This window comes from Malus sylvestris, chromosome 16, assembly GCF_916048215.2.
Source record: "Malus sylvestris chromosome 16, drMalSylv7.2, whole genome shotgun sequence".
Taxonomy (NCBI): domain Eukaryota; kingdom Viridiplantae; phylum Streptophyta; class Magnoliopsida; order Rosales; family Rosaceae; genus Malus; species Malus sylvestris.
This window is the reverse complement of record NC_062275.1, coordinates 26,514,787-26,533,710: the sequence shown is the minus strand read 5'-3', so window position 1 is coordinate 26,533,710 and position 18,924 is coordinate 26,514,787. Positions and strand designations below refer to the sequence as shown.

General features: G+C 37.1%; 2 protein-coding genes across 15 annotated transcripts; one reads left to right on the top strand and one right to left on the bottom strand.

The window, feature by feature from the left end:
- The first annotated feature begins 3,908 nt into the window (after positions 1 to 3,908).
- On the top strand, positions 3,909 to 12,490 carry LOC126608175 (uncharacterized). Of its 14 annotated transcripts, none has more exons than XR_007617760.1 (16): positions 3,909 to 4,217; positions 4,880 to 5,007; positions 5,369 to 5,440; positions 5,510 to 5,623; positions 6,356 to 6,424; positions 6,496 to 6,552; positions 6,857 to 6,910; positions 6,978 to 7,040; positions 7,153 to 7,215; positions 7,506 to 7,670; positions 7,752 to 7,907; positions 9,415 to 9,483; positions 9,578 to 9,639; positions 9,735 to 9,820; positions 10,269 to 10,354; positions 12,186 to 12,490. XR_007617760.1 is itself a non-coding variant. In XM_050275996.1 (15 exons), the coding sequence occupies exons 1-14, from the start codon at positions 4,046 to 4,048 to the stop codon at positions 9,817 to 9,819; spliced, it is 1,290 nt and encodes a 429-aa protein (XP_050131953.1). In that variant the 5' UTR covers positions 3,909 to 4,045; the 3' UTR covers position 9,820; positions 12,186 to 12,490. The 14 variants fall into 14 exon arrangements, 10 of the variants coding, with proteins under 10 accessions (XP_050131953.1, XP_050131951.1, XP_050131950.1 ...); XR_007617759.1 differs by having other exon boundaries at positions 9,720 to 9,820; XM_050275996.1 differs by lacking the exon at positions 10,269 to 10,354 and having other exon boundaries at positions 7,752 to 7,853; positions 9,720 to 9,820.
- Positions 12,491 to 13,602: 1,112 nt separating this feature from the next.
- Positions 13,603 to 17,572, bottom strand: LOC126608177 (60S ribosomal protein L4). Its single transcript, XM_050276004.1, has 2 exons — positions 16,380 to 17,572; positions 13,603 to 13,991 (listed from the first exon to the last, which is right to left on the bottom strand). The coding sequence occupies exons 1-2, from the start codon at positions 17,484 to 17,486 to the stop codon at positions 13,878 to 13,880; spliced, it is 1,221 nt and encodes a 406-aa protein (XP_050131961.1). The 5' UTR covers positions 17,487 to 17,572; the 3' UTR covers positions 13,603 to 13,877.
- Between the last annotated feature and the right edge of the window lie 1,352 nt (positions 17,573 to 18,924).

Below are 18,924 nucleotides of genomic sequence, written 5' to 3'. Positions count from 1 at the left end.
ATCTCGAGAGCCAGACTCCCAACAGGATTACTTTCTCAAAAATCGAAGAGACACTGCTCTTCGAATTCGAGAGCCAGACTCTCAACAGGATTACGTGCTCAAAAATCGAAAATGCACTGTCCTTCAAATCTCGAGAGCCAGACTCCCAACATGATTACTTTCTCAAAAATCGAAGAGACACTGCTCTTCGAATCTCAAGAGTCATACTCCCAACATGATTGCTTTCTCAAAAATCGAAGAGGCACCGTTCTCTGAATCTCGAGAGCCAGATCCCCGACAAGATTACTTGCTCAAAAATCAAAGAGGCACCGCTCTCTGAAGCTCGAAAGCCAGACTCCCAACAGGATTACTTGCTCAAAAATAAAAAATGCACCACCCTCCGAATCTCGAGAGCCAGACTCCCAACAGAATTGCTTTCTCAAAAATCGAAGAGGCACCGTTCTCCGAATCTCGAAAGCCAGATCCCCGACAGGATTGCTTGTTAGAAAACCGAAGAGGCACCGCTCTCTAAACTTCGAGAGCTAGATTTCCTTGGATAAAGCTTGTCTGCAATCTTTACACGCAACATCAGCTTTCCAAATACCACAGACCACTTTTTCAAAGTGCTCTGACAAAATTAAAACACGTGAATCTTGCAGCTCTCACTACATTGCTATGACCGAGAAAGGTAAAAGAACAGCGTTACCACTCGCTGTTGGGATAATTCCTATATATGTTGACCTTCATCCTCCACAGCCAGGCAGACCTGCAAATAAAAAAAATGCTTAACTTTTCTTCACATCCGAAAGGGCATTCTCAGTAGAGTCTCTCGAAATACTCAGCTTCTTTTCCCCTGATATACCTCTGCAAACAAGCCACACCAGAGCAAGAGTATCTCATATCATCAGGGTTAAAAGCAAGAGCATCCCATATCATGCTTTTTCTCTGTCTTTTCCTTTGGCCTTGTTCTTACCTGCAAGACAAGGAGAAATAGAGCAATCAGTCAGCACTTGAAATCAAGCTTCCAGTCAGGAACTGACGGCCTGGAACCCCTTGCCTGATTACTTACCTGGCATTGCTCTCGAGTACTCATCTTCAACATCTTATGCTTCCAGAGAAGATACCACATCTGCCTGAGGAACAGATAGGGCAAGTGAGAATGATACAAGGAAGCATGTGGAGACAAGCGTAATAGAACACGTGCCAATGCATCCACTACTTTATTAACAGCAAAAGTATCCCATATCATCAGGGTCGAACGTACTCTAGATTTGATGGACTTGTTTTGACCTTCAAATTCTTGAGTCGGCGTTATACTCTAGAGGAAACCAGAAAACCCTCCAGTCCAGTTCAAGAATAAGCCTGTGGAAAGTTACTTCTTCAAAAGCAAAAGTATCTCATATCATCTCTTCTCCATTTGCCTCTCCTTATCCTTGTTGCTGTTTACGACACAAGGAGAATGAGAACAATCAACCGGAAGCCGAAGTCGAACCTCCGATCCAGGTTGCTTGCTTTGAAGTCTAATTGCTTATCTTGTATGTCACCTTATTCAGCAAATCTCCTAGCTCGGCGACTTGGGGGACTCCTACTATAGGGTTTATATTGCACTTGACCAAGCCCGAAACTACAAGTAAGTTTCAAGTGAAATTGATACATTACCTTGTGCATCTTCATTGGTTAAAGATACCACCCCTGGATGGAGGAAAAGTACTTCCAGAGAAGATGCCACATCTACATATGAGACAGATAAGACAAGTGAAAATGATAGAAGTTTCGTGATTACTCAATGGCTTGGATCTTGCAAGTCCCTAACCGAGGAGCTTCCCTTACTCGGGAACTTAGGGGAGCACTGTTTGTACCATACTTGACCAACCCCAAAACTACTAAGCATCGGTCAACATTATACCGCCAAGGACCCATAAGAGTCTCCCTTCAACCAGGAGGCCAATCACAACGCGACACATGTCAACATCAGAGGCCAATCATAACGCGACACGTGCCGACATCAGAGGTCAATCACAGCACGACACGTGTCAATATCAGAATGAAACTAGAAACTCTCTTCTATAATAGAGATCATTCTCTCATAATATTTCCTAATGTCATTTGTACTAAATCATTCACTAGTACTCACTAAAAGAGAGTTTGAACCTATGTACTTGTGTAAACCCTTCACAATTAATAAGAACTCCTCTACTCCGTGGACATAGCCAATCGGGGTGAACCACGTACATCTTGTGTTTGCTTCCCTGTCTCTATCCATTTACATACTTATCCACACTAGTGACCGGAGCAATCTAGCGAAGGTCACAAACTTAACATTTTCTGTTGTACCAAAGTCCCCACTGATTTTGTGCATCAACATATACTATAGGGTAAATCACCAAAATGATCCTTGAGATTTGCATAACTCATAAATTTGGTCTCTAAGATTCCAAATCAATAAAAGTGGTCCTTGAGATTGTTCACCATCCATCATTTTGGTCTTTCAATTAAAACTCCGTTAAGTGTCCTGAAGCTTTTGGCCGGAAGTTTGGGCAATTTTCAAAGCTTCGTAACTCAATCGTTTCTTAACCAAATTCAACCCATAATATATCAAAATGAAGATAGGAAAGTGTAGAATAAGATTATATCTATTTTGAAGCCCAATGGTTGCCGAAGATTGCGGGAAAATAGCCTCAAAGTTGACTGGTCCGAGTGAAAACTTGAAAACTCGCCGGAAACTGGGTAAACTTTAAACGTTCATAACTTCTTCAATACTCAACAAAATCAAGTGATTCAAAAATAAAAATCATACTTCTCGATGAGACGAAGAGAATGGTACCTTTTTTTAGGCTAACTCGTCGTGGTTTTGCCGGAAAATGGCTCGAAAGTGACTAACTCGAGACCATGACAGCCACTTTCGAGCCTTTTTCCGACCAAAACACGACGACTTAGCCGTATAAAAAGATACCATTCTCTTCATCTAGTCGAGAAGTATAATTTTCGTTTTTGAATCACTTGATTTCGTTGCGTATTGAAGAAGTTATGAATGTTTAAAGTTTACCCAGTTTCCGGCGAGTTTTCAAGTTTTCATTCGGACCAGTCAACTTTGAGGCTATTTTCCGGTAATCTCCGGCAACCATTGGGCTTTGAAATAGGTATAATCTTATTCTACACTTTTCTATCTTCATTTTGATATATTATGAGTTGAATTTGGTTAAGAAACGATTGAGTTACAAAGCTTTGAAAATTGCCCAAACTTCCGGCCAAGAGCTCCGGGACACTTAACGGAGTTTTTAACGGAAGGACCAAAATGATGGATGGTGGACAATCTCAGGGACCACTTTTATCGATTTGGAATCTTAGGGACCAAAGTGATGAGTTATGCAAATCTTAGGGACCATTTTGGCAATTTACCCTATAGTATATAACTCCTCTTTAGAAATTCTGGTCCGATCCTAAAAGAACATATTGATATCTTGTTTCCGATATAATTTTTCCCAAAATCACCAACATCAAGTATAGTGGTATTCCTCTTCACTTATAAGTAAGAAGTCTTATGTTCGATTCTCGTCAAAGACGAATTTGAACCACATTATTGTTAGCAGATTAAGCCCACCTCCTCCTCTTAGTATAAATAATATCGTTTGTTAAAAAAAAAATATTATTTTTCTACTATATTGCTTCTGGTCGAATATCTGACTCCGCCTATCACTTTATTATGCTTCCATCATCTCTTTCAAGAAGCCGCATGTAGTATATAGTTTAGCACTCTTGTGTTTGAGAAATTTTTAATTATGCCCAAGATATGAGTAGTGCACTATGTATCATTATATATAAGTGGTGGGATATTCTATATTTTAAATTGTTAATTTTTTAAGACAAGTAAGTCACCATTTATATATGGCGTGATCTACTATCACATATTCCAATCCAAATCTCTCTTTTGTACCTATTGAACACTAGCCTACGTGCTTGGTATACAATTTTCAATTATTCAGCGCCTCTGACTCCGACTGTGAGGGTCACTTCGAAAAGTGTCTCTTTCTTCCTTCGCTTTCATCAGCGATCACTGCACTTTTGGATGGCACCCTCTAAGCTTTTACTCTTCTCCGTATTCTTAGCCCTATCGTTCACCGGAATTACGGCATACCCACCCCCTCCAGACGACGGCGCTTCTGATTCTGCTCAGGAGGTTGCAGATTCGTCTCTGGCACTCCAACTTCAGCAACTCAAGTCCAGAGTTTCACTTCTAGGTGACCATTTTCAAAGTTTTAGGCTTTGTCATTGCAATCATCATATATATATATATATATATATATATATATATATATATTATGAATATTGAATGGGCATTGAGTGTATAGTAAATTTGCAATTCCATACATTAGAATTTTAAATGGCATTGGGTTTGTAATATGGTTTTAATTCCCTTTATTTTTGTAATTAATGATCATATGTTCTGTTTATTTGTACTTGGATTGTAGGAAAATAAACTTTATTTGACTAATTGGGATTTGAAAATGTGAATCGATTTGTTGAGCATATGGGTAGAGGTACAGTTTTTCGTTTTCTGGAAACCAATTCGAAAATGCAGATTGATCAGTTAGTTTCATTCGGTTTTTCAGAGCCCGAAAGAGGTGAAGAAATTGTTTTTAGTACGAGTGAGTTCTACATTGCCTCATCTGCATACATTCCGTTATATTTCTAGTGTCACTGGATAGTATGTCTTAGACTCCCTTCCCTTTTGGACTGAGATAGTGTCTCTTACAAAAAATAAGACTGACTACAGAACCCGATTGATTGATAATGTAGTAAGTGCAGTAACTTGACCCCTTGTTATTATACATGATTGGCTGATGTTTTACATCACTATTTTGTCTGTTTTAGTGACGTTGGTATTCTCATGTTGTTGAAGAATCAAGCATTGATGACAAAAACTGTGAGCTGAGAAAAAAGGATGAAAGTATTAAACTGATGGAGAAGGTTATTCAAGAGAAATCAAATAGCATTGCTTTGTTACAAAGTGCTATAGAGTCTGTCCAGGTAAGGGTTTTATTTTTAAAATGTTTTTCAGTTCAATGCAAAATATTTCTCTGATACCGTATAGTTCAGTTCATTGAGGTGTTAAATCATGAAGCCACGGTTTGGTTCCCATGGTATGGAAAGTGATTGAGACATTTTTTTTCTTAGTGGAAATATATGTTTTTGAGAAGTATTTCGTTGTTAACAATATTCAGCCTTGACTGGAGGGTCCATTTCTGTTTTACTCATCCTTTTTAGTCAACAACTGGAGTGTATAAATGTATTAGACTTTGTGAAGCTCCATTATGTCTCTATGTAAACAATCTGCCTCAACCCCATTTGAAAAGATAAGGGTTGATCTGTTCCTTTTTCTTTTGGGTAGGGAAGTGAACCTTTAGATGTTGTTGAGCTTGGAGATAAACCACATGTGCAGGCTGGTGGGCTTGAGAAGCAGGTTATTTTTCCAAAACCTATACCTAACATGAGTTTCATGCTGTCTTACATGGCTTAGTCTTCATGAAAGGTTAAAAGACTTAGAGAGGACATTGCTGTGCAAAATAAGAAAAGAGATGAACTGGAAGCCCAAGCAAGTGTAGCTGAGCAGAAAATTCAGGAACTGAGTATAAAATTAGAAAATGTAAACTAACCGTGCTTATTTCTTGTTTCTTGGAAGGCCTATATTACTGTTTCTGATTGAGTAGTTATATTGTTTTTATTCTGTAACTGTTGTTTTCCTTTTCTAGAAAACAGATGGTTTGGTGCTTATAAATTCACCCTTCTGATGGAATCAGATTTACTGATAGTATTGGACTATTCGTGCAATTATCACATCTAATTTAGCTTGTCCATATATGGTGAAATTATTGGCCCATATTACAGTTTTTAGTTATAGCTCAAAAAAAGGTTTGTATTGCGCCAAACAGATAATCTTAACAGCCAACCTTTGATACAAATCAAAGGAAACTAATGAGTAGCCAGTAGTCAATATCATCTCCATAGTCTTATAAATTAAGCCAACATTCAGAGCTATCTTATTTGAAGTGATGCTAGTCTGCGATCAAGGTCCTATATGGCATAGTGTATACTGATAAACAGCTATTGACACATCAAATGTAGAAGTTGTTTTCTCTTAGGATTTGGTGTTATTTTGAATTGTTTTGATTAGTTCTGAAAGCTTTTAAATATATGTGGAGTTGTAGATCAGATATCCCTTCATTTGTGGAGTTCTGCGATCAAAGTCCTACATGGTGCATACAAGTAGACAATCTATAATCAAGTTTAATTTTCCGTGGGTGCAAAATTTCTTTGTGAAAGCGGACTTAAGTGTAATTTAATTGCCAATTTAATCTCTCTTTCTATTCTTTTTCAGCTTCAAAAGGTAAATGATGAACAGAAGACTGGAATTCAGAAAACTGAACATGATCTTCAAGTTGCAGAGGTTTGTTGTCCGTCTATTTGCTACCTGAAACTATCAATTGCTACATGGTATTAATTTTTTTGATATCTTAGGAAGAAATAGTGAAGGAGAAGTTTGGGATTTCTTCAATATCTGAAGATTTGACTGAGGTAAGGAAATGGTAATGCTATAATTTTCTAATGCCTGCTGTTGTTGGCAACGTTGTTGTTATCACTTTAGGTTTAATTCTTGTGGCTTTACCTCTTTTAGTGGGACCAGTCAATTAGTAAATTTATCAATTGCCTAAAGGTGGATTCTGTTATGGCCCCGTCTCTTATTAATAATTAATCATATGCAAACTTTTAAGCTTGAATAACAGTGAAGCGTATCATGTTCTTGTTACCATTTACAAGTACATTAAAATTAAGTTCACCATACTGCCAATAGTAAAATCCTGCTGTGACCCATGATCAGGTCCATGGAGGATGGCTTCCACATACATTTGGAGTTCATGTAGACTATTTTCAGGTAAAGCCATGCAGATTAGTTGGATAACAATGTTAGTCTAATTTCATGACAAAGTATTTATGTGCAGACATACATTGTGACTTACTGGAACAAGCTTGGAAGACCAGCCTTCAATCTGGGAATTGAAAAGGTGTGTCTGTGATATTCCAAACTTTATTTGTTACACTTCTCCAATAAAGATGTTCACTTGCCAGGTGAATAAACTGGAATAGCCAAGTATTCATTTATTTGTTTGTCCTCAGGCCTTAAAAATGAAAGCTCGTGGTGAGGGTTGGACTGAGATCATCGTCGAAAGAATCAGAACAGTACGTTATCCTCAGCTCTTCTTCATATAATACAAAATACAAAGTGGGACACGAGTTGCGTTTTATGGGATTAAGTGGCAAATTTTGAGTTTCAAAACTCGAGTTCTGAAGAGGAGCATAAAGCAGCAAGAGTGTATCTTACTAATAATTAAAATTTTGAAGTTATTAGACTCAGCTTTGGTGTTTGACATCTTCCTCTTTTCTGAACAATTAGTGTACAGTCAACTTTTCTATTTGAGATATTGAACCAAGTTGGCAACCTTTCTAATTCTTCCTCTTTTAATTTGAAGAACTGGATCCCAAGGTTGAAGAAACAGTCTCTGGAATTTAAAGCCTATCTTGAACCAAACATTCGATTAGTCACTGCAAAAACTGTTGATGTATATCGGTCATCAAAGAGTTCTATAGGAACCCTTGTTTTCAAGGCACAAAATATGGCAGATCCTTACATTCAGGTAAGCCCCTCATGAGAACTTTTTAAATATATGGATTTGGTGGATGGAATTCTTTCTTATGGCATTTCTGTGTTGTGGCAGGAAGCTAAGAAATATACCGAGCCGTACATTGATCGGGTTGCTATGGTGACTAAACCACATTTAGATAAATTACATATTGCCTTGAAGCCGTATACCAAAAAGGTACTAAATGCATATAGAAAAGTCATCACCACTACAACATTTTTGCATCATGAGGTATGAATTTCATACTTTATATTTATGTAAAACATTAGTACCGACGAATTCAATCAATTAATTTCGAAGCACGAGTGGAACATGCTATGCCTCTTGGACTTTTGAAAAATGTTGCATTTGGACATTATTTGACTCTGCTCATAGAACTTAAGGGAAAAAATATATATTCTTGGGAGGTGAGAACTTTGGTGAACACATTTTTTTGAAAGGAGTCAAACGATGAAGAAGGAGCTGATTTGGCTTATTTGGATCCCAATTTTTGTCTATCTGTTCATTACAGAGAAAGTGTTGGAATCTAAAGGTCTTCACCTAAGTTGGTCAAAGACAAAGTATATGGAGTGCAAGTTCAATGCAAATGGGGGCTCAAATGAGTTAGGGGTGAGGATTGGAGATCAGGAAGTACCAAAGAGCGACCGCTTTCACTACCTAGGATCTATCTTGGAAAAGAACGGAGAGTTGGATGGAGACCTCAACCATAGAATACAAGCTGGATGGATGAAGTGGAAGAGTGCATCCGATGTGTTGTGTGACCATCGTATGCCAATGAAGCTCCAGGGAAAATTTTATAGGACGGCAATAAAGCTGGCAATGCTTTATGGCACGGAATGTTGGGCGGTGAAGCATCAACATGTACATAAAATGGGTGTAGTGGATAAGAGAATGCTTCGTTGGATGTGTTGGCACACGAGAAAGAATAAGATTAGGAATGAGAATATCCGAGGTAAAGTAGGAGTAGCCGAAATTGAAGGAAAGAAGAGAGAAAATCGGTTATGGTGGTTTGAACATGTGAAACGAAGGCCTACTGACGCTCCGATTAGAAGATGCGATTACGGGACAGAGGTTCATGGTCGAAGGGGTAGAGGAAAACCTAGAAGGACTTTGGAAGAGATTCTAAGAAAAGACTTAGATTAACGGAAGACGTGACACAGAACCGAGCGCAATGGCGTTCTAGGATTCATATAGCCGACCCCACTTAGTGGGAAAAGGCTTTGTTATTGTTGTTGTTCATTACAGAGAAAACAGAGTGGAACAGTGCACAGATAAGCAAACATAAAAATCAAAGGGAGTGAATGCTTGCGTGATATACAATATTATTTCTTTTAGTAATTGCGTGTTTTTAATTTAAACTTATTGATCTGGTTTAAATAATAGTAATTCCGGTGACCTGCGGAAATGAGCAGGCAAATGTTAGTCTCAGCACTTCTTTGTTTGTTTGGTTTCTTCCACATTGTTGCGTGCTAAAACACACTGTTTGTTGATGGCCAAATTTCATGGGCTTTTCATTTGTTTGAAAGCAGGGTACATCAGAATTGCTAATTTTCTGTTATGGGCAAAACCGCAAAAAATGAAAGGGCAATCATAAATTTGTATAGGAAAGGAAATCCAAATTCACGAGGAGTTGTGGAAATCTCAGTACTTACAAGTACCCCATATGAGCTTGAACGTTTTTTTTTTTTTTTTTTTTTTTTTTTGTCAGTAACTTGGATTTTGCATTTATCTGGCACAGGTCAAAGAAATTCTAAAAAATAATGAGTTGACGCAACCTGTTGCAAGTATGGAACTGGCATGGTTTGCGGTATGTGCTTAAGTTGTATTCGGCTATCTGAAATATATCAAATTTCAATATGTAGCTGTCCTAACAGTTTTTCTTCTTCTTGTTCCCAATGTAGGCTACTGCATTACTTGCCCTGCCTGCAGTATTTCTGTTTAAGTTGTATTCGGCTACTTTAGGGTTAGTTTTATCCAGAGATCATCTTGTTTTAATAATACCAAATATATGGTTTCTTCTTTCCAATTCAACTATGATATCAGGTTTCAATTATGCAGAAAAAAGACAAAAAAGCGTAGTCATAGTTCCTATGCGAACCACACACGGCGTAGGCTGAAGCGTGCCCATCGTGCAAGTACATGAGGTAATTGGATGCTTTTTAAATACTTCATTTTTCTAGGAATACTTATCCACAAGTAGTTCTGAAATATTTGAGAATGGTTTGATGTCATACTTGGTCGCATAGCTATGGTTTTATGGTATAAAGCTTATTTGCGCAAGATATTTGTTTATACCATACTTAGGGCCTCCGTATTTAGACCTCGTATAAATACTCGGAGGACTTAAATGTGATTATGTAATAAAGGAAGGGGCAAATATGTAATAAGTGAGGAGCCCTTATTCTATAAAAGGACCCTCACCCTCACAATTAGGGGAGGCCATTTTCTTAGGCCATGGGAAGAGTTCTCTCACCCTTAGAAGCTCTCTCCCTCACTCCCCTCACCTCTCAGAGAAATACAATAATTAGTGTGGACGTAGCCCAAACATTGGGGTGAACCATGATACATCTTGTGTTATTTACTTTCTTGCAGATTTACGGTCGGGTTTACGTTGTTCCAAGACCTCCGGTTTTGTGCATCAACAATATTCAATCAAAGAATATTTCTTTTGTTTACTGGTAAAGCCTTGTATATCATTTTAATGCCTAATTTTTATGCACACGTGGGTCTACTAAACTTGCAGCTTGGTACTTTGGGGTGAAATCAATATTTGAGTTCAGGGGATCTAGCTGTGATAAGATTTCAGTTGACAATACATATGTTTAAAATAACAATAATCATTTCCCTTGATAAAATTCCAAAAGGTCTTGTCGGAATTGTCACTGATACACCAGCTCAAGGGAAATTGTATTCTGTTTCTTATAGTTCCTCATAGCCATTGTTTTATTACATTTCCAGTATAGATAGAAGGAATATGCATAATAACTAAGGTCTGCGCAGTTCTTGTGCATCTTCAGTAAATGTTAACTCAAAATTGTGATGGAGCAAATATTGGGAGATTAACACGATGCTTTTTTTCGGATGTTAACATTTCTCATGTTTGCGTCATTATATATTCAAGTTTGGTGTGATTTTGTAAGTATACTTGATTTTTGGTTTTGAATTGCAAAATATAGATGAGCATACTTATCCACGAGTAATTCTGAAATCTTTTAGAGAATGGTTTGATGTCATTTTTTGTCGCATAGCTATGGTTTTATGGTCTAAAGCTTATTTGCCCAAGATATTCAACAACAAAGCCTTATCCCACTAAGTTCAGTCAGCTATATGAATCCTAGAATGCGACTGCGCTTGGTTTTGCGCTGTCTTCCATAAGCTCCAAGTACTCCATGTCTTTTCTTAAAGTCTCTTTCCAAGTCTTCCTAGGTCTCCCTCTACCATTTTGCCATGAGCTGTCTCATAATTGCATTTTCTAAACGGAGCATCTGTAGGTCTTATGTTCACAGGTCCAAACCACCTTAACCAATTTTCTCTCATCTTATTTACAATTGTGGCCGCTCCTACTTTACTTCGGATATCCATGTTCTTAATCTGTCATTTCTCGTGTGCCCACACATCCAACGAAGCATTCTCATCTCCACTACACTCATTTTTGGCAAGTGTTGATCGTTGACCACTCGACATTCTGTGCCATAAATCATTGTTGGCCTTATCACCCAAGATATTCAATCAAAGAATATTTCTTTTGTTTTCTGGTAAAACCGTGTCTATGTATATCATTTTAACTCCTAATTTATGAGTTTTTGTCTATGGCTAAATAAAATTCCTGAGTATAATCAGCTAGTGTGTGTGAGTATGTGGATGTAAACTTGCAGCTTCGATACTTTAGGGTGAAATCGTTATTTGAGTTAAGGGGGCCTAGCTGTGATAAGATTCCACTTGGCAATACATACTTTTAAAATAACAGTAATCATTTCCCTTGCTAAAATTCCAAAAGGTTTCGTCAGAATTGTCACTTGTGTAACAGCTTCGGTTTCTTATTGTTCCTCATAGGCATTGTTTTAGTACCTTTCACTAAAGATGGACGAAATATGCGTAATAACTAAGGTATGCGCAGTTCTTGTGCATATTCAGTAAATTTTAACTCAAAATTGCGATGCAGCAAGATTGGGAGATTAACATGATGCTTTTTGTTTCGGATGTAAACATTTCTCATGTTTGCCTCATTATATATTCAAAGCTTGTAGCGATTTCGTCAGTATCCTTCTTTTTATCTACTTGTTGAGGGAGCCTCACTTGATTTTTGCCTTTGAATTACAAAATATAGGTCAGCATGGTTGGAAATTTTGATCCAAAGGGATGCTGATTCTGTTAGTAGCTTATACATCGATCGCTGTTACATGTGAAATTTTGTGATTGTAGTGACCATTTTGCATGTTTGATGCTTGAGTTTTACTTTTGAGGTACTTGATCATAACCTATTCTTACAGTGGCTTTCACTTACTGCAGATGGTAGAAAGTTTCCCGTTTATCTCAAAATCAAAGTTTCGTTGAAGTCGGGTGTCTTTCATCACTAGAATCAGATATGCTACATTAGAAATCATTACGGCAAATGAGGTTTATGGAATACATAGTTTTTCTCTTTTCTATGAATACATATTATTTTTCCATTGCAGATAGGTAATAAACCTTTATTTGAGAGGTTTTTTGGTTAATTTATTGTGTCATCTATGAGATTTTATGATAATTTGTTGAGAATGAACAGCAAGTTTAAATCTCAACACCCGAAAAGTACGGGAATGTTTTTTTACAAACGTTTTTTCTTCTTCTGCGCACCCTTTATTTATTTATGTTTTTTTATTTTCTTTTCATTTCTTTAACCCAAAGGCCGTATAACAGTATATTTTTTGGTAATTGGTAACGAAAATTATCTTCACCACTTAAAAAGAAATTAATTTGCTATGTGTGGGATTACTTCATCTATTTTGGTAACGAAAACTCTGAAATTGGGCCGTCGATGACCATTCCTCATTTACATTCAGTCATTATGAAATTGTTAAAACAATATTTTATGATATCTTGATATTGAGCTGTTCACTCGATTTTCACCTCTTTTATGTCAAAGGAAAGAATTAAGTTGTTCACTCGATTCAAATATTGCAAGAGTATGCCTACAATGGTTATAGGTTGTTGTATCTTAAAGAGTAGGGTATCATAACTTGCTACACCGAGATATTGTCTTCAAGGGACGAAATATACTCTCAAGGACAGTGAACTTACACGTCTCAACCTATAATCTCGTTCTAGTCAAGCATGGGTGAAGATCAATAGATTAAGGATAAGTAATTGTTGTTATTATATTAGTTTTATCGATTTTAAATTTTTTAAGTATAATAATATTTACTAATCATTATCTTAATAACATCAATATAGCCAATATTTCCAACAGTTGCATTAAATTGATCAATTCGACTGTAGAATGATTACATTGTCATAAGGTGTTACTAATACACTATGGTTGTGTTTATGTCATCATTAAAAAATTCCAATGTTAATCCGTATTAGATATTATTATAAAACTTGTATTAGTTAATTCATATGCTCAAACTCAATGTGAGATTAAACATTTGAAAGTATTAAGTAGCAAAATTTACGTTAATGTAATTAATTAAAAGTACGTATGAATTTAAAGAACTGATTATCTACAAAAAACAGTATTGCCCTGCTACTAAACATGCTAATGATCATAAGCACTTCCAACAAAAACACTTTCAAACAAATCCATTGGCAGCTCAAAGAAATGCTAAAAATGGTGGCATTCCTTACAGATGTAATCAAAAGATCCCCCCACAGAAAGATGCAAATCATATCGAAGAACCAACCAAATGGACAAACGATATAAACTAAAATACAACCCATCAACGCATTGGATTCAAATGCATAACTGAGATTAAAACATAAATACGCCTACATTTCGGACCAAAATTACTAACATTGTCATAGAACAAAATTGACAAACTAATATAAATCTGGTTACGGTTGGCACAATCCGGGAGGAAAAACGCGAGCATTTTCTCTGTTAATACACCACTTTTCCTCCCATGTCTCATTCTTTTACTCAAGAGAACAAAAGACACAACGTAAACACTAACCCAAAACAGTCTACGCAAACAAGCCTTGTAAATTTAACGCAGAGGTAAATCACTCGGCTACCCCTAGCCACTTTGTAAAGTTGTCAAACTCGGTGTAGTCACTGTCTGAGATCATAGTTTTGTACCATGCCTTACCAGCGGCCTTAATGGCAGTAGCTTCCTCCTGTATAAAGAGAAAAAAACACATAAGGAAATTTTCGGATATTCTCAAATCTCAGAGACCGCACAAGAATAAGAAAGAAAAAGGCAATCGTAGTATGCGTAACTGATCAAAAAGCTTTAACCAAAAATGAAGGAGCAATTCTATTATGAAACAGTAATGACATTATTTCTAGAACGAAGTGGGATTGACAAATGAATATGGAAATCTTACAGAACAATGCAGCAACAAGAAGCATTTGACAACAAACATAATCAAGTTTCGAAGAAAGCAGACACCAATAAAATATGGCCAACCTATTTCCTCGTACCAAAAAACAAACTACCAATCCTCACAATCATCAGTAGACCTGGCATTCGTGTTGTGTTTTCCGTGTTCGTGTCAAACTCGATATCTTTTTTTTTTAGAAGAAACAATTTTATTAAAGAATAGTGAAAAACATAGAAGTGGATAAGAAGTCCACCAACAAATTAGAAAGGAAAATCCCAATAGGATTTGGCTACAGTAGCCAATTCTAGACTTAGCTCACTTAACTGCTGCTAACAAATCCCACAGTATTTGAGATAGAGAGCAATTATTAAACTCTTTAGTAACCGAAGCCCAAAAAGATGCCCAATATCTTAACGGATAGAGAGCAATTGTCAAACTCGATATCTTAACGGATCGTGTCGTGTAACACCCGTTAAAACAAACGGGGTAAAATGACCCGACCCGAAATCGCCCCAATAATATTAACAGGTAATATGACCCGACCTATTACCCGTTAAGGAAAATATATTTTAAACCAATAAATAATCAAATAAAAAACATAATACTATATAAATATATACATACTATATTGTCACATTCAAAACATAAAAACATATTTTTCTTTTAAATATATTTTCACTTACCTAAAGTCTTTAATGATTTTTTAATTAATGTAGAAGTGCAAAAAAAATATAAAAAATATATATAAACGCTCGTAATGACAAGCTTTACAACTTTCATAAAGAGCTTAACTTCAAAATTCGCCACTATAATCATATAAATCATAGATCAAAATTTAACCGTTGATTGTTGTTTTTTTTCAGATTTTTTTTTTTAAAAAACTTGATCTATTAGAGGATGCAGAAAGATGAACAGTTTGGATCGTTGATATTATATTCAGAGTTTTACGGTTAGTGAAAATATTGCTTGATGTTTATAAAGTTTCTACAAACTATATGACATCTACTCATAATTCAGTTAATCGTAAATATCGAAACATGATATCAAAGATCTGAACCATTCATCTTCTTACATCCGTCACATGATCATGTTTTCAAAAAAGAAAATTTTAAAAATGAAATTCAGTAAGAAAAATAAAGCGTATATGACAATCGACGGTTAAATATAAATTTAAGGTTTATGAATTATAGTGTTCCATTTCGAAGCTGACCCCTTCATAAAAGTTGTAAAGTTTGTCACTATGAGTGATTGTAAATTTTTTTTACATTTTTTACACTTCTACAATAATTATTATTAATTTTATTAATTTTGCCCTCAAATAAAAAACATTATTCATGAAGGTTTGGAGGATTTTAAAAATCTAAACGATAATGTAAGTGTAACCATTATCTACTCGTGGAGAAATAATGATGAATCACGAGTGTTTATATATTCTTTCACATTTTTCATACTTGTATGTATGTCTCCTTAGTTCTTGCCTATACAAATACTATATTAGTTTATTTTAATTTTGGACAACATGTTAAGATTTATCCTAGTCATAATAAAAATAAATAATGACTAAAACTTTTTTTTTAAACTTATATAGAATAATAATACAAAACTATATATTTAATATAGAATATATTGTATATATTAATATGACTATTATATTTTATAATAAATCTTTTAGTAATTAAACTTTAAAATTATCAAAATAATTTTTTTCTTAATGGGTTGAAACGAGTTACTCACGTGTTACCCTCGTGCATACCCATTAAGAACCCGATATTAACGGATTCTTAATGGGTCACCTGATAATGACCCGAAAAGTTATCGTGTTGACCCAAAATCCGTTATTTTCGTGTCATGTCATCGTGTCGTGTCAGAAACTACGGGTCTGATCATCAGACATGAAATCAAGATCAATTGAACATAAGAACGCATTTCGTGAACTTGAACTTACTACGACCTATCAATTAATCACAGAACACATGCGCATCAACTTTCACAAAATGGGTGGAATCATGGAAACCATAAAATATAAGACTTAAGGATACAACTAGGTTTCGATTCACATATATCAAACACGAATTAAAAACGGGCTTCCAAATAATCTTAACAATCATAAAACTTATCTATAGAATCAATCAAACAAAAAGCAAAGCAAAACAAAAGAAATAACAAGTTAGAATTGATTACCTTGGTAATGGGCTTCCTCTTCTTGTCGAGCTTCTCCTTCTTAGCCTTAACCCTCTCAGCCTCAGCCAACAGAGCCATTCTCCTAGCAGTCTTCGCATATGGATTCAACTTCAACAAAGTATTCAGATTCTTTAGTGGGTTCTTCTTCATTGGAGCCCTCTTCGCATCCTTCTTAATCGGCCTCACAACGCTCTGGACCTCGTCCGAGTTAATAATCCTACCCAGATCAGCATTCACCATCTTCGACCTCGGCAACACATACCCCTTCTTCTTCTCAGAAACCTTATCGAAGGATCCATAAATCGAATCCAGCTTTTCGAAAGCCGACTTGGTCCAGACCACAAACCGACCCAAATGCCCACCGGGAGCAAGCTTCAGCAGACTAAGCCTCTCCACATTGATAATATCGACACCAGGAATGTTCCTAAATGCCTTCACAAGCTTCGCCCCCTCAGTTCCGTACACAATCAACGGCCCCTTACGGTTGATGTACCTCCGATTCCTCATCTTCCCCTTTCCAGGTCGAATCGAATGGCTGTCCTTTGCCTTCTCGGCATCGGCGTAAGCCCCGATCTCCTTCAACACCTTCAGAGCCGCCGAGGTCTTCTCAACCCCCTCAATGGAGTCGTTAACGACCAGGGGCAATTCTGGAACAGTCTCTATTTTATGCCCGCGAGCCATAACCAGAGACGGGACTGCCGAAGCGGCAATGGCCGAAACGACCGCGTAGCGCTTCTGGTTGACGTTGACTCTCCGGTGCCAGCGGCGCCAGATCTTGGTAGGAGCGAACATGCGGCCACCACGGCACATGTTTCCGAAGGCTCCTTGGCCAGCGCGGTGAGTCCCACCTCCGGGAACACGTGGGATACGGGAGACGGCTCGCCCGGTTCCCCAGGACTCGGCGGAGGTCTGGTGGCCAGCTTTTCTGGACACGGCGTAGGGCTGGCGGCTGTTCTTGGAGATGTTGGAGTGGACGAAGGTGACGATGTCGGGCCGGATGGAGGCCTTCATGACATCAGGCAAGCAGACGATATGGCTCTGGTCGGTGGCCATGTCACCGTCCAGAGACTGGACGGTGACCAAGGGACGCACAGCGGCGGCGGCCATTTGGAATGGGACTGAGAAAATGGAGAGTGGGGGAGACGGTATGTTCGATTTTAGGGCTGCAAAATGAGCTAGAGTTTTTGTGTTTGATTTGTACTTTTTATAGTAGAAACGTAGAAGTAGGGTTTCAGTTTCTACTTAGTTTTTGGGCTTAAAAAACGTTAAGTGGGCTGCCATGACATGAATGACCCAAACCCACGGAAGCATTGAGAGAGTTTAAAAGTCATGAAACATTTATTGCCCGTTTACTAATAATCAGATTAAATAAAATTGGAGTGAAGAAGAATTGTATTGAGGAGGATTTGATTAAAGAAGAAATAAAATTGTTTTTCTATTAAAGCTATTTACTAAATTATTTGGAATCGGAATATGAATGATGTTGGTTATAGACAACTTGTTTACTAGTTCACTTGAATCGAAATTAAAACTAGTTTGGTTACTAAATTGAACTTGTTTAAAATAAATCCCCGCGTATCATTATCTGTTACTCTTGTTAATATGTTCTACAAGCAACTAGGAATGGGATCGTGTAGTTGGAGATGAAGCTGGCTCTAAAGGAAATTGGTGGATTTGGAGAAGACGAATATGGTTGTGTCTATCAACTAGGTGGTGAAGTTGTAAGGTCATTTTATATAAGAGAACTGTAAGAGGTCATCTTGGAACATAAGTTGGATTCTATATGGTCACAAATACCCGGATTTCAAGTACCACCATAATATATAGAATTACCTTCGCCAATTTTATGGGTTTGATTCCTGAAATGAGGTGGATCCCACTCTTGTATTGATTCATTAAATAGCGTGCAATTCTATTTTCACCCATTCCATTCATCCTTAGTAAACATATTATTAAAGGATTGAAAGCGCTTTTAACCTTGGTAATGAATTTCCAGTTTTTAAAATAATGTTATGAGACATTCGATAATTTTTTATTTTTTATTCTTAAATAGTCTTTCAAGTCAAGTATGTTTTATAAATTTCCAGTGTTCTAAAACGCTGTATGGGCGTGTAACAATCCTTCTCGATTTTTATTTATAGATTTTGGAATGAAGGGGTAGTTTGGTAATTTCGGTGGGGTTGATAGATATTTTAAATTGTTGCTTTTGGGTCTTGTTTGGTGTGCCCAAGTGGGGCCCACCCTTGATTTTGTTCCCCTAGCACAAACACTTCATCTCTCTCTCTCTCTCCCTCTCTCTCTCTCATTCTCTCCCTCACTTTCTCACCCCTCTCGGTGCACCGTTGCACCACCACCATTGCCCACCTCACCGACAAGCCACACCACCATCAAACCAATTCATCCTACCTCTTTCCTTGAGACCTGAACTGGAACTAACCCTCAGACGTCTTTCGCACGCTCTCTCTGCTCACAGTGAGGTCCGACGGCCTTCGAGCTGATTTTCGACAATTCCGGCCACTACTGGGGAAACCAAAGGTATAATCCT